Source organism: Eucalyptus grandis, chromosome 3 (assembly GCF_016545825.1).
Source record: "Eucalyptus grandis isolate ANBG69807.140 chromosome 3, ASM1654582v1, whole genome shotgun sequence".
Lineage (NCBI taxonomy): Eukaryota > Viridiplantae > Streptophyta > Magnoliopsida > Myrtales > Myrtaceae > Eucalyptus > Eucalyptus grandis.
The window spans coordinates 17,324,026-17,337,129 of record NC_052614.1 but is presented as its reverse complement, the minus strand read 5'-3'; the positions used below and the strand labels follow the sequence as shown (position 1 = coordinate 17,337,129).

Sequence of the window (13,104 nt, the reverse complement as noted above, 5' to 3'; positions counted from 1 at the left end):
GTCTGTCTCTCTCTCTCCTGCACACGCTACAAACAAAAAGATCCGAACTTTGCAAAGAGCACCGCCCAAGCGAAAAAGAAAGCTCTCTTCTCTTCTCTTCACTACCAGCGAAGCCCGAAGCGCAGCGCAAAGCTCGGATTTTTCCGTCCCGCGAAGCGAACCCGCAGAACCCATTCCTCCCCTCTCTCTCGCGCTTCTGCTGATCCCACCATCTCCCGCAGAAGCTTCGGGAAACGGCGGAAAGCCCCGATCGATTCGAGAGAACTTCCCCCCCTCCTTCTTCTTCTCGCCGCGGATTGGTGGAGAGCGCGGTGGTGGTTGCTTGATCGTGGGGGGGAAGCGATGGGGGACGCGAACGCCGTGGCCGGCAGCCTGGCCCGCGCCATCGCCACCGCCTTGGACTGGAGCTCCGCTCCCGACGCCCGCCGCGCCGCCTTCTCTTTCCTCGAATCCGTACGCCCTCTCTACCCCCCTCGCTTTCCCTCTCCCTCCTCTCTGTGTTTCGGGGCGTCTTTCCGGGGTCGATGACGCGTGGGTTCCGGTTCGATGCCGCGCTCGTCGGCAATGGCGAGCGTTATGGGCTTTTGACTTGCGTGTTCGTAGTGCCTGAATAAGTGTCCGCATCGAAATTGTCGAGGTCGGAGGACCTTTTTCACCTTTTCTATCGTGGAAATGATGTCGCCTTCGAGCCCCGGGATGGAAATACTGGACCTGAGGTTTTGTAATGCTCGGGGAATTGATGAGATGACTCCGAAGTGTCTTAAGCTTAAGCTTCCTCCATAAGTGAAAGAGGCCGTTTTGTGATTGGGTGGGAGAGAATGATCGCATTGTGCGTGGTCCCTGAGTTCTTCTAGTAATTTCGAAAGTTGGTTATGGGGGAAATTGAAAAATGGGCGGGTTGCCGGATTTATAGATGTCATCGCTGCGGGGTTGGCCATCCGTCTTTCTTATTTCAGTAGGCGTGGTAATAGTTTGGTATTTGAGGGTTCTGGAGGTTTAAGGTCATCGATTAGCTCATACTTGTTGGTGACGTAAGGAAGGTGAGAAAGGTTTTTAATGCCAGACAGCTTTTGAACTTTTTGTCCGTGTAGTTTCTTGTAGTAAATCACTGCCATATTTTGTTGGAACTGGGTTCCGATATAATATGGTGTCAATGTCGGGATATGGATCGCGTATTTGGGGTAAGGTAATCAACCATTCTTTCTGGTCCAGAGTAAGGGGAATTTTTGCTTGTGGACTTTGATGGGTAAGCTGGGAAATGGCACTGCATGAAACATTTCTGGGAACTTTGTCTGGCCATGATTTCTACCTTTGAAGATGTAATCTGAACTTGTTTGAAGTTACTTTTCTTTATAAGTTGTTTCGTAATAAATGCTCCCCAAAAGAGCATTTCGGCACGTGCATTTTTTTTTTCTTTGGCAATTACACTAGAGCGATAGGCCATGGTCTGTCCCCCATTCGCATATTTCCTTGGTTAAGTCACACGTACTTAATACGTAATTGGCAGCATTTTCTAGGAGCTAGAACTATCGGCATCAATTTTGTGTGGTTTACGCACTAGTGATTTTGGGACTTTTAGAGTCTCTTTTGGTACCATTATACAGCATAGACAAAGTTAATATATAACTGTTCAGGATGCTTGCTGCTTTGTGTTCTTCATTTTTGATCTATTAAGGATTACTGAAGGGATTCTTTAGTACTTAAAAGGAAGTTTGTTACCCTCTGTTTCTTGACGGTCTTCATTTTGAAGAATTGTGGAAATCTGATATCAAAGGAAAGAATGGGTGTTACAATCAAGGTGCTCGACCAACAGTATTAATTGCAATTGCAACTGCTATTTTTCGTTTGGCTAAAAATCACAAATGCTATTAACTTAATAATTAAGTTGTACCTGTAGTCAATTTCACATTCCAGTTCAGATTCTACGAGACAATTTTGCCAAACCTAGATATAAAAATTTTGGTCGGCTCTAGCCATATGGGTGGAAAGAATTTTGTGAGACAAGTTGCTATTCCCAGCCAACAATAAAGAGGGCCTTCAAAATAAACTAAACTATCAGATTGCTTTGAGAAATTTTGTTTGATTCACATGGGTGCAAATCAAAATTATTCTGCTAAAAAAGTTGTCTACCTGTGTAATGCATAGGTTGCTAGTTTCCTAGGAAAACAAATGGTTTAGTTTTTCCTAATAAATGTTTTTTAGTCCAGGAATGTGTAAGTTTGGTTAAAGAAGTTTACTGTCCAAGCTTGCTTAATATTTCCCTAGCTGGTTGGGTACTTGTGTAACTTATTGTTGTAATTTTCCAAGTATTTGTAGTTTTGAACTTGCCTGGGAGAAGGTTTTTCTGCAATGCTGATGTTTGCGGGGGAATTAGTTTGTGAGTGGTTTATTTATTCGTCTGAGTGATCTTCTCCATCAATAGATCCCAAGATTATACAATATATGCTATATGATTTTTGTGCTTCTACTCAATAGGTTGTGCCATTTGTTGTTTTGGTAGTGCTTATTTTTTTCTGCTTTCTCAACAGATCAAGACTGGAGATGTAAGAGTATTAGCAAGCTCGTCATTCCTTCTAGTAAAGAAGGATTGGTCTTCTGAAATTAGATTGCAAGCCTTCAAAATGCTTCAGGTTCATCCCTTTTGTAGTTTACGGTTTATGTGCTTTGTTTGTGTTGGATTTTCCTGTGCCTTTGGAGATAAAATTTGTTGATGCTTCCCATCTCTGCTGATGTGCTTATAGAACTTCGATAATGAAGCAGAGTTTTCTTTTAAGCTTAGATTTGTGACTGTGAAGTACGTGGGTGTTTATATGGCTTCACTTAACATTAGCATTCTGTTGCAGCATTTGGTTAGATTGCGATGGGAAGAATTGAACCCCACAGAACGTAGGAATTTTGCAAATGTTGCTGTAGAATTGATGGCTGAGAGTGCATATTCTTCTGAAGAATGGGCTTTGAAGAGTCAAACAGCTGCCCTTGTTGCTGAGGTCTTAACTACATTCTTTTTGAGTTTGAAGCTTAAAGGGATTTTCTCAGACGCGATGCTAATGTTATTTTGTACAAATTTAGATAGTTAGAAGAGAAGAACTGAGTTTATGGCAGGAGCTACTTCCCTCTCTAGTTTCCTTCTCCAGCAAGGGTCCCATACAAGTAAATCTATATATTTCCTCACCTTGGCTATTTCAACTATTATATTAAACATCTATTGATCACTATATCCACCCTTGGTTAATAAGGCGGAGCTGGTTTCGATGACGCTGAGGTGGCTTCCGGAAGATATTACTGTTCATAATGAAGACTTGGAAGGTTAGTTTATTAATTTACCTATTCATTTGATTTGACTTCTAGTGCCTGCTCTGCCACCCAGTCTGCAGAGTATTGTAACTCTAATAGGGTAGATGTGTGAGAAATTTAGCAGTAGTATTTGGTTGATTTTCAGTAAGTTGAAAGTCAGTGCCAGGTATCTTCTAGTACTAGAATATTTTCCAACTTGTTTCATTCAATTAATCAATACTCTATAATGCTTTGGTTTCATGGATATTATCTAATCTTTTTAGCTTCCAAATTTTGCCTCAGCCAACTCCAATTCTTCTTTCTGCTTCTTAATTCAGGTGACAGGCGCAGGATGTTGTTACGAGGACTTACACAATCTTTGCCTGATATTTTACCTTTACTGTACACTGTATGATTCTGACCACGCCTTGTGTTATTGTGCTTATCTGGTACCATTATAACACTGCCATTCTTGGTTCAGTTGCTAGAGAAGCATTTTGGAACTGCCTTGAATGAAGCTGGTAGGCAACAATTTGAAATTGCAAAACAACATGCAGCCACAGTAATTGCTACCTTAAACGCCATCAATGCATATGCTGAGTGGGCTCCAGTGTCAGACCTTGCCAAATCTGGCATTATTAACGGGTATTTTAATCTTTTATGTACAAAACTTGTTTATTCAAAATTTGGCATGCAGTAATTCCTTCCTTTGTGACTTCACCTCCTTCCCCCCTACTCTTTTTTTTATGATAGGTGTGGCATTTTACTCTCCTCTCCTGATTTCCGTCTTCATGCCTGTGAATTTTTCAAACTTGTCTCCCCAAGGTATGGGCAGTTGTCAACAATTGATCTGTGAGTAGTTATTAACTCATCTGACCATGACCTGCTCATATGTTCACTTGTGATTGCAGAAAGAGACCAGTTGACTCCTCTGCTCCAGAATTTGATGCTGCAATGGGTAGTATCTTTCAGATCTTAATGAATGTTTCTGGAGAATTTCTGCACAGATCTACATCAAATCCAAGCATCATCGAGGAAAATGAATTTGAGTTTTCTGAGTATATATGTGAGAGCATGGTCTCTTTGGGTTCTTCCAACTTGCCATGCATTGCTGGTGATAGCACTGTGCTTTCTGTTTATTTGCAGCAGGTGATTACTTATGTAGATTCTCTTCAGCTTGTTAAAACTCGTAATGACATGATTTAGAGGAATTAGAGATCAAATTCCTTTCAAGGAAGTCTTGATATACTAGATCCAATCTTATGTTCATGCCACATGGATGCTGGGAAGAGTCTGCTCTCAATTCCTTCATTCCAGCCTTATGCCCCACTGTTTTTGCTTGCTGGAGTAAAATTAGGTGGTTTTTATTTTCTGGTCATGAAAACATGGCTGTTAAGTGACCTGTGGTTTTTTGGCTGCTAATGCGGGAAGTATTGCTAATTTATTGATATATAGGACTCTATTCACCTGGCTGAGCCAAATGAGTCCTTGAATTGAGTGACTTGCCTTTTACGGCTCAAATCATAGGATCTACGTGGCTCAAAGTGGCATCAAAGCAGTTGCTTTCTTCATTTGGCATCTTGAAAAGAACTTGTTTATTCTTGACAACCTCTTTAGTTCATTTTTGTTTGTCTTCTGTGTGGCAGTTTTTTTTCCCTCCACTGCTGGTGTTGGGGATTGTGATTTATCGTTTATTGTTTCTAGTTTTAATGTTATCTTTGTTGATCAGTTGAAGAATGGACATCTGTAGGATAGCTGGTTTAAGCATTAAAATTGTATCTTTTAAGTTGAGAAGCAGGTGTCTCTTTGCTCTCAAGTTCTGAGAGTCTAGAACTGTGCCTGTGGTGAAATAATTTTCCCAGTCATGATGATTATAAGTTCTATAGTAGTGTGATTACTAGGGTGTGTGTATGCTAATCATTGTCACGTTAATGCAGATGCTTGGCTTCTTTCAACATTTCAAATTTGCTCTTCATTTCCAATCTCTGCACTTTTGGTTGGTAAGCAGTTCTTTTATTGATCATTTGATGTCATGGTCAGATCTCGAATTCTTTGCAGTTAATTGAAGTGTACTTGACAGTTCTTTGCAATTATAGGCACTGATGAGAGATTTAATGTCAAAGGCTAAGGTGCCTCTAAATGTTGGTGGAGAAACCTCAGCCACTGGTAGTCTAGATTCTAGCGTTGGACAGGTTGATAAGGAGAAGAAAAGGCTCTTGGATTTTGTAAATGATGATACATGCAGTGCCATTCTAGAGACATCTTTCCTAAGGCTGCTCAAGAAAGAAAAAGCTCTTCCTCAGACAGTAGTATCTTTGGGAACTCTGGAGCTGTGGAGTGATGATATCGAGGGCAAGGGTGAATTTAGCCAGTATCGGTCGAGGCTGGTATGCTGATGAGATACTTTCTTTTCCCGTTTAGAAGTTGCTTCAAATGTTAACTAGGATGCTACATGACTTTCCCCTCAATTGCTTAATGCTGATAGATTGGTTTTTGGCAGTTGGAGTTGGTTAGGTTTGTTGCTGCAAACAAGCCCATAATAGCTGGTAGGAAAGTATCTGAAAGAATCATCTCAATGATCAAGAATCCCTTGCCTCCTCCAATGCCTGCTCAGGTTTGGTTTGTAGATTCTTCATGGAGTTTCTTTCCTAGCAATTTGGCTATTTGGAAATGCAATAGTGCCAAGAGCCTGTTTCAAGTACATTGTTCATTTAACATACTTGGCTTTTATTATAGGAGTTTGTGGGAATTGTTGGGGTCATAATCTTTTATCCCTTGTTTTTTGCAATAATAAAGGGAAAAGATTGGATGGGAGCCTACTGTATTTGAGAGAGCTTGTGATGCTGAAGTGGGCCTCAAGATAAGTTAATGGTTAATACCCTAGGTTCTACCAATTTTGTGCTACCCATTTGTCATATTGCTGGTTATTGGACATGACATAACACGCAATAGCTTACCTCCAAAACCCAGCTTACAGTTTTAATCAAAAGAACAAAACAAGGCCAATAAATAATTATTTGAACTCTTTAAGGTTTAAACTATTATTCTTTTATTTTTTTTTCTTTACCAAAAAAAAAAAAACTATTATTCATTTAATCTCTGTCAAGCTGCAGAATGGGGACTGGGTTTTTGGATCTTTTTGGTGGGCTCATAGTTGGAAAACCTGTTCATACTAAGATCTTACATCTCTAACTAAAAGCTAAATGTGTCTTAGGTGGGAAGAGGAAGAGAAATTGGGTTTTCCCCTTTCCTTGTTTTTCATTTGTCCTTGCTTTATTCTATTATTAGATCCTAAAGTTTGTGTCGCCTTGTTCTAGGATTTGGCTTTGATGGAAAGTATGCAGTTGGCTCTAGAAAATGTTGTGAACACAGTTTTTGATGGATTAGGCGAATTTGGAGGTGGTAATTCTGAAGTTCAACTCACATTGTGTACCATATTTGAAGGTAACCTGCGCCTTTTTCTTCTGTTCAGAGACGTGATATTCTACTATCACTAAACAACTTTTTGCTTCAAAACTGAGATTGCAGGGTTACTTCAGCAACTTCTTGCTTTGAAATGGAGTGAACCAGTTCTTGTGGAAGTTCTTGGGCGCTATTTAGATGCATTCGGCCCTTTTATGAAGTATTTTCCAAATGCTGCTGGCAGTGTCATCACCAAATTGTTTGAGCTTTTAACATCGCTTCCCTTTGCCGTTAAGGTCTCTTTAATCATTCTGAGATGGAATATATTTAAGAAATCTGTACAGGATATGCCTTTAAGTAAATGCTTGCTTGGCAGGATCCCTCAACAAGTAGTGCTAGGCATGCAAGACTGCACATATGTTCCTCATTTATTCGGATTGCCAAAGCTGCTGATAAAAGCATTCTGCCACACATGAAGGTGTCTTCCTATACATTTAAACTTGGCCTCTGAGTTTGTGGTTTGGCTGAAACAGTTGTTTTTACATTTTGATAAGTAAGATACTAGCTAGAGAAACAGTTCTAGGTATCAAAAAAATTCATGAGCAGGAAGAAGAACATGAAAAGAAAAATGTGCAGAACAATACTGAGACATGGGCAGAATAGAGGTGGTATTGTAAATGAGCACAGGTATAGAATGGGCTTAAGTTGAAGATGCATTTGGACCTGGTTTTCTCTATGCTGCAAGATTTAGTGTTAACATCGTAGTTATTCATACCATTTACCTTGCCTCGAGAAAGAATGTTCATTTCTTTGGTCTCTCTGAATGTCTACGCTGGCTTTTGTCAGGAGAAGAGGAGTGACTAAGAGAATATCCACTTGTACAAATCTGGCATTCAGAGGATTAAATACTTAGCCAAATAGGATATCTCTTTCCAAGAAGTTGGAACCAAATTGCTTTTTTTGTAAAAGAGGACATTGCTTAAATGGATGGTTACTTACAGCTACCGTTGGCTGAAATGTCAAGTACTAATATAGTGCCTATCTGTATCTCATTCTAGCTCTTCTGACATTAATTGTCTCTGCTTCCTTTCTTTGTTCTTTTTTTTAAAGGGGATTGCTGACACAATGGCCTATCTTCAAAGAGAAGGTTGTCTTCTGCGTGGTGAACATAATATTCTTGGAGAAGCATTTCTTGTAATGGCTTCTGCTGCTGGGTAATCACTTATGTTTGGTTTCCTGAACTTGTCTCCTTTTCTACATTAGAAAATGTTCGAATTCTTAATCAAAACTTGCTACAGGATTCAACAGCAGCAAGAAGTTTTGCTTTGGTTGTTGGAACCACTGAGCCAACAATGGATCCAGGCAGAATGGCAAAACAATTATTTATCTGAACCTTTAGGCTTGGTTCGCTTGTGCACTGAGACATCCTTTATGTGGTCAATTTTCCATACAGTTACATTTTTTGAGAAGGCACTCAAGAGAAGTGGATACAGAAAAGGGAATTTGAATTTGCAGAGTTGCTCCATAGGAAATTCAGCTTTTTTGCATCCAATGGCTTCACATTTGTCATGGATGCTGCCTCCCCTTCTAAAAGTATGCAAGTATTCTTTTTGTAGATGTGTTTAATCCATGATATCCTGCCTTTACCATCACTGCACGAATTTGAGCTCTTCATTGTGTTTGTCATGCAGTTACTTCGTGCCATACACTCCCTTTGGTCTCCTCCTGTTTTCTGTATGTTACCCAGTGAGCTGAAGGCTGCAATGACCATAAGTAATGTGGAGCAGACTGGCCTTCTTGGAGAAGGGGTTCCTAAATCTTCAAAGTCCACATTGAATTCAGCAGATGGATCTCAAACTGATTTGAGCAAGGAAGGAAATACGGAGCCAAATGAAAATGATATTCGGAACTGGTTGAAAGGTGTCAGAGACAGCGGGTAAGTGTGAATAATTACTAACCTAGATGAGTATTTCCCCATTTCCTTCTCGTCCTTCTAGTTGAAGGAGAAAAGTGGGGGATTGGAGCACGTGATGTGGATCCAATAAGAAAAGAATAGGGGTCACCAAAAATTTGTAAACGTTTCCTGGACATCAGAAGAAGGTTTTTGTTTTGCTAAAATTTCTGTTCTTAAGGATTGTCAGACCTAAGTCTTTTGGGGTTTAAACAGACTAAAGCAGGATGTAAAACTTTTACTGGTAACAGTTGAGGTGGGGCATTGAAAACTATTTTATATGAGGCATCCTCCAATGGTACTAACCACAAACTAAAGTGTCCTGAAATGGTGCTATTTTATTGAACTGTACTCTGTTTAGAATGATGTTGGGTGAAAGATTATTAGCATCGGTGAAATGAGGCATCTAGTTTAATTGTACTGTTTTTTTTTTTTCTCTCTTAATGAATGTAGGTTCAAAAGTTTCAGAATAATTTGACTGGCGTATGTCGGAAGTTTCCTCTAGTTTCCTACTATCTTTTCAAACCTAGTCACCTAGATTAGTACACTAGACTAGTGTTCCCTTGTGGGTCTCTAGGGAGGAAACTCATGATAGCTTGCTTTAAGGATGCTTGGTTTTGTTTTCTAACAGATTGCCGTTACTTTTTTTCTTCGTGAGAACTTTCTTTTACAAGGTTCAAACCACTGTTTCAATTTTTCAGGTATAATGTGCTAGGCTTATCAACTACTGTTGGTGATGCATTTTTCAAATGTTTGGATATTCATTCTGTCGCTGTAGCACTGATGGAAAATATCCAATTCATGGAATTCCGGCATATAAGGCAGCTTGTTCATTTAGTTGTAATCCCATTGATTAAAGCTTGTCCAGTAGACTTGTGGGAAACCTGGCTGGAGACACTCCTCCGACCATTGTTCATCCACTCTCGACAAGCTCTTAGCAGCTCATGGTCCAGTCTGCTGCTTGAAGGTAGAGCAAAGGTTCCGGATACTACTGGCATGGTTGCTAGTTCAGATTTGAAAGTTGAGGTTATGGAGGAGAAGTTACTTCGAGATTTAACTCGTGAAATATGTGCACTCCTCTCTGCGATAGCTTCCCCAGCATTAAATACAGGGCTTCCTTCACTAGAACAATCAGGGCATGCCAACCGCGTTGACATGTCTTCTCTGCAAGAGTTGGACGTCTACTCACAAAGCTCTATGGTCAGGTATTAATGATGAGCAGATTTTTCTTATTCCCTGTTCTTTGTGTGAATTGGTATACTCATATTTGATTCTTTTCACTCTTCTAATCCATTTACAGTTTCCTTATGAAGCACAAAGGTCTGGCTCTTCCTGTATTACAGATGTGTTTAGAAGTTTTCACGTGGACAGATGGCGATGCAGTGACCAAAGTTTCTTCTTTTAGTGCTACTGTGATTCTTCTAGCTATATCAACCAATAATGTGGAACTTTGTCAATTTGTCTCTAAAGATCTTTTTTCAGCTGTAATCCGCGGTTTGACTTTAGAATCAAATGCCATCATCAGTGCTGATTTGGTTGCCCTCTGTCGTGAAATATTTGTCTATCTTTGTGATAGAGACCCAGCTCCCAGGCAGGTAAGGACAATACTTAATCAATAATACTACCTTTAGAAGTTGATATGATGTAACTGAATGGATTGCTAAATAGTAGCCCACTTTCTGGAAATACCCAGGTTCTGCTTTCCCTCCCTGCTATCACACCCCAAGATCTTCAAGCTTTTGAAGAAGCATTGACAAAGACCTCCAGCCCAAAGGAACAGAAGCAGCATATGAAGAGTCTACTTTTGTTGGCTACAGGAAATAAGTTAAAAGCACTTGCTGCTCAAAAGAGTGTCAATGTTATCACGAACATGTCAGGTGAGAACTTCCAGAATTACAAGCAAATAGATCTGGAATTTACTTTCGGGACAATGAATGGTTTAGCATTTTGGTTTCATGGGTAATTGGGCTACCGATTTAACTGGGGGCATGCAGCATGGTTTGCTTGCTCTTGGCCTGTTGTGAAATTAAAAGTTGAGACCTTGCATTGAGAGCAAGTACTCTGCATTACAGATTGTGACTACTAATGACTCTCGCTGCATCATTGCACCTGAATCAAAACTTGTTCTGTAGAAGACCAACAATACAAGATTAAGATCTTCAGCTTGATCTTTCATTGTCTAATATTTGTGTAACAACACATACCATACTTCCACTGCTGTTTGCAAGAAGTTCAGTTTCTTGATGACCAGTGTACCAACATATGGAATCTCTCTTGTGCTAAAGCGTTCTGTCTTTCTATATTCAGCGAGGCCTCGCAGCTCAGTCAGTGCTCTGGGATCAACGGTTGAGGAGGGGGATACTCTAGGATTGGCAGCAATTTTGTGAGCTATAGGAAAATTCTTTTGTACAGATATGAAGTTGACTTGTGAGAAGCATCCACATCTTACTAAAAGCTGGTGCGTGGAGGCCTTTTCAATCTCTCACCAAAATTTTAAAGAGTTTGCCTGTCTCGGTCCATCTCTTCAGGTTTTGCATAATACGAGTTTGTACAAAATCCCTTGTCTTGAGCTGATAGATATCCCTGAGGAATGTATTATTTGCTCTTGGATCGAGATGAATCGGCTGTCAGATTCTGGAGTTTATGCAAGTTTTTCAGTATCGAGCTTACATGGCAAGATGTAGCTCTTGAGGCTTTCATCCCGAATACTTAAGAACAGTCCTGACACTCATAAATATGATGAGTAATTGACATGATAGATTCACGGTTCCCAAAAATCTTTATCCTCTTTTCATTTTCCCTTGTTTGCATCTTAGTTCGAAAAGATAGGCTACATTTATTCTTGTTCAGTGAAGTAAAATTCATTGTTTCTTTACTTGAAATTTGAAGATTTTACGACCAAGAAAGGAATCCAAGTTTCATGGGTTTTTTTTTTTGGTAAAGCAAGTTTCATGGGTATTGATATCTAGGGCTTGTTTAAATTTGCAATGCCAAGCACACATTTTGTGTGAAAACCATTAGAGGCCCAGATGTGATAATTTGGTGACTTGGTTGGAATTGGACTCGGGTGATTGTTTTCCCCTTTTCTTCCAATACAAGGAGCCGGATTTCACGTATCAACAATTCATATTTCAATTGCTAACATGAATTAAATGGCTTTTCTATGGGGGAAGTGAAACGGGCAAGCAAAGTCCAACTCAACCTTTGAATATGGAGCTCGGTTTCTTCCCTCTTTGTCTCTCGAGGAGACAGCCGTTTCATATTCTGTGCTAATTTATTTTACACTACATCGAGAGAGGCATCTAGGGAAGTGCTTCCTTACGGGGGAAGCAATGCATAAACAAACACCATCTCGACTTTTGTTCTACGCACGGCAGTGCTCGCCGTCCAAGAAACATCCAATCAGAGACACGTGGTGAGGTGAAGTTGTTAGAAAAGCAGGTAAAGCATTGAGAAAGTGCTATAGAAGATGAGGCTCGGATAGGAGGGAAAAAAAGAAATGCAATTTGGTCTTTTTTAAGTTAGATGATGGGCGGTACGGCATGGTCTTCTGAATGGTAGGTTGAAGAACAGCAGTTGAGCATGGAGCCAATAGAAAAGGGGTATCTCTGCATTCCAGTAGCTACAGAGGCTTCTAGCATAGCCCAACGCTCTCCTTATAAACCCCTCAAAACCTTCTGCACGGCTTCCCAGGACTTCTGCAATCTGTTTTATATCAAGAGAGGATTTGAGAGAAGATCCATCTGAATTTCTTGTTTCTCTAGTCGGAGGTGTGGTTTTGAATTGTAGAAAGGGAGGGGAAGCTTATGGGACCAGGAGGACCAGGAGGACCGCCAGGTTGGGGAGGACCGGGAGGACCTGGAGGGCCCTTCGGCGGCTTTTGTAACGTTATAGGTTCTTGGTGAGTGCGTTTTCACTACATAGGTTGATGCATATGCACCCGCATTTGCATTACCATTTTGGATTTACATCATATTACAATCGCCATGAGATCAATGCATTTAGGTCATTATTTGTCGGAGCACGGTGTTGCTCAGTGCGTAGGATCATGGAATTAGCAATGCTACCAACTTTTGCTCATGTTTGTAGCTCCGGCACGTGCATTGAGTGTTCTATTCATTTGGTCAATCCTTTTCTTTTTGTCGTTAAGGTGGGAAGTTCTTTATGGACGATCCATTCTGCTAATCAAATTCATTTGTCACTTGACAGCTTCAACTTTCTATGCTGCTGCTGGTTGCTGCAAGATTGCTTTGGTGGTCCTCCTGGGCCGCCTGGACCTCCTGGGTTTGGACCGCCTCCGCCTTAAGTCCTCATTGGCCCATTCATTAGGATACCATGTCTGAATGCGGGTGTTAGGTCTTATGTTTGTCGTTTCATCTTATGTTCATGTAATAAAGTTATTTGTGGGAAATCAGCGAGGAGAAACAATTAGTGTCGCTATTCTTTCTGCGTTACAATGAGATTTTGACGCCCGCTAC

General features: G+C 40.5%; 1 protein-coding gene across 2 annotated transcripts; it reads left to right on the top strand.

The window, feature by feature from the left end:
• Positions 1-20: 20 nt before the first annotated feature.
• On the top strand, positions 21-11,403 carry LOC104415492 (protein HASTY 1). Of its 2 annotated transcripts, XM_010026798.3 has the most exons (22): positions 21-453; positions 2,529-2,630; positions 2,844-2,987; positions 3,070-3,150; positions 3,237-3,306; positions 3,612-3,682; positions 3,755-3,918; positions 4,027-4,098; positions 4,185-4,422; positions 5,211-5,273; positions 5,370-5,660; positions 5,774-5,887; positions 6,591-6,717; positions 6,802-6,971; positions 7,052-7,153; positions 7,786-7,889; positions 7,974-8,268; positions 8,367-8,611; positions 9,328-9,831; positions 9,927-10,221; positions 10,320-10,503; positions 10,934-11,403. In XM_010026798.3, the coding sequence occupies exons 1-22, from the start codon at positions 343-345 to the stop codon at positions 11,011-11,013; spliced, it is 3,627 nt and encodes a 1,208-aa protein (XP_010025100.2). In that variant the 5' UTR covers positions 21-342; the 3' UTR covers positions 11,014-11,403. The 2 variants fall into 2 exon arrangements, with proteins under 2 accessions (XP_010025100.2, XP_018717243.2); XM_018861698.2 differs by lacking the exons at positions 21-453; positions 2,529-2,630 and having other exon boundaries at positions 2,865-2,987; positions 3,074-3,150.
• The last annotated feature ends 1,701 nt before the right edge of the window (positions 11,404-13,104 follow it).

Bases quoted from the DNA above. Each gene is read 5' to 3' on its own strand.
- LOC104415492 (XM_010026798.3), top strand. From the start codon at position 343: ATGGGGGACGCGAACGCCGTGGCCGGCAGCCTGGCCCGCGCCATCGCC. The intron at 3,151-3,236 runs GTAAATCTATAT...TTGGTTAATAAG, and splicing joins CCAGCAAGGGTCCCATACAA to GCGGAGCTGGTTTCGATGAC. The intron at 4,099-4,184 runs GTATGGGCAGTT...TTGTGATTGCAG, and splicing joins TTCAAACTTGTCTCCCCAAG to AAAGAGACCAGTTGACTCCT.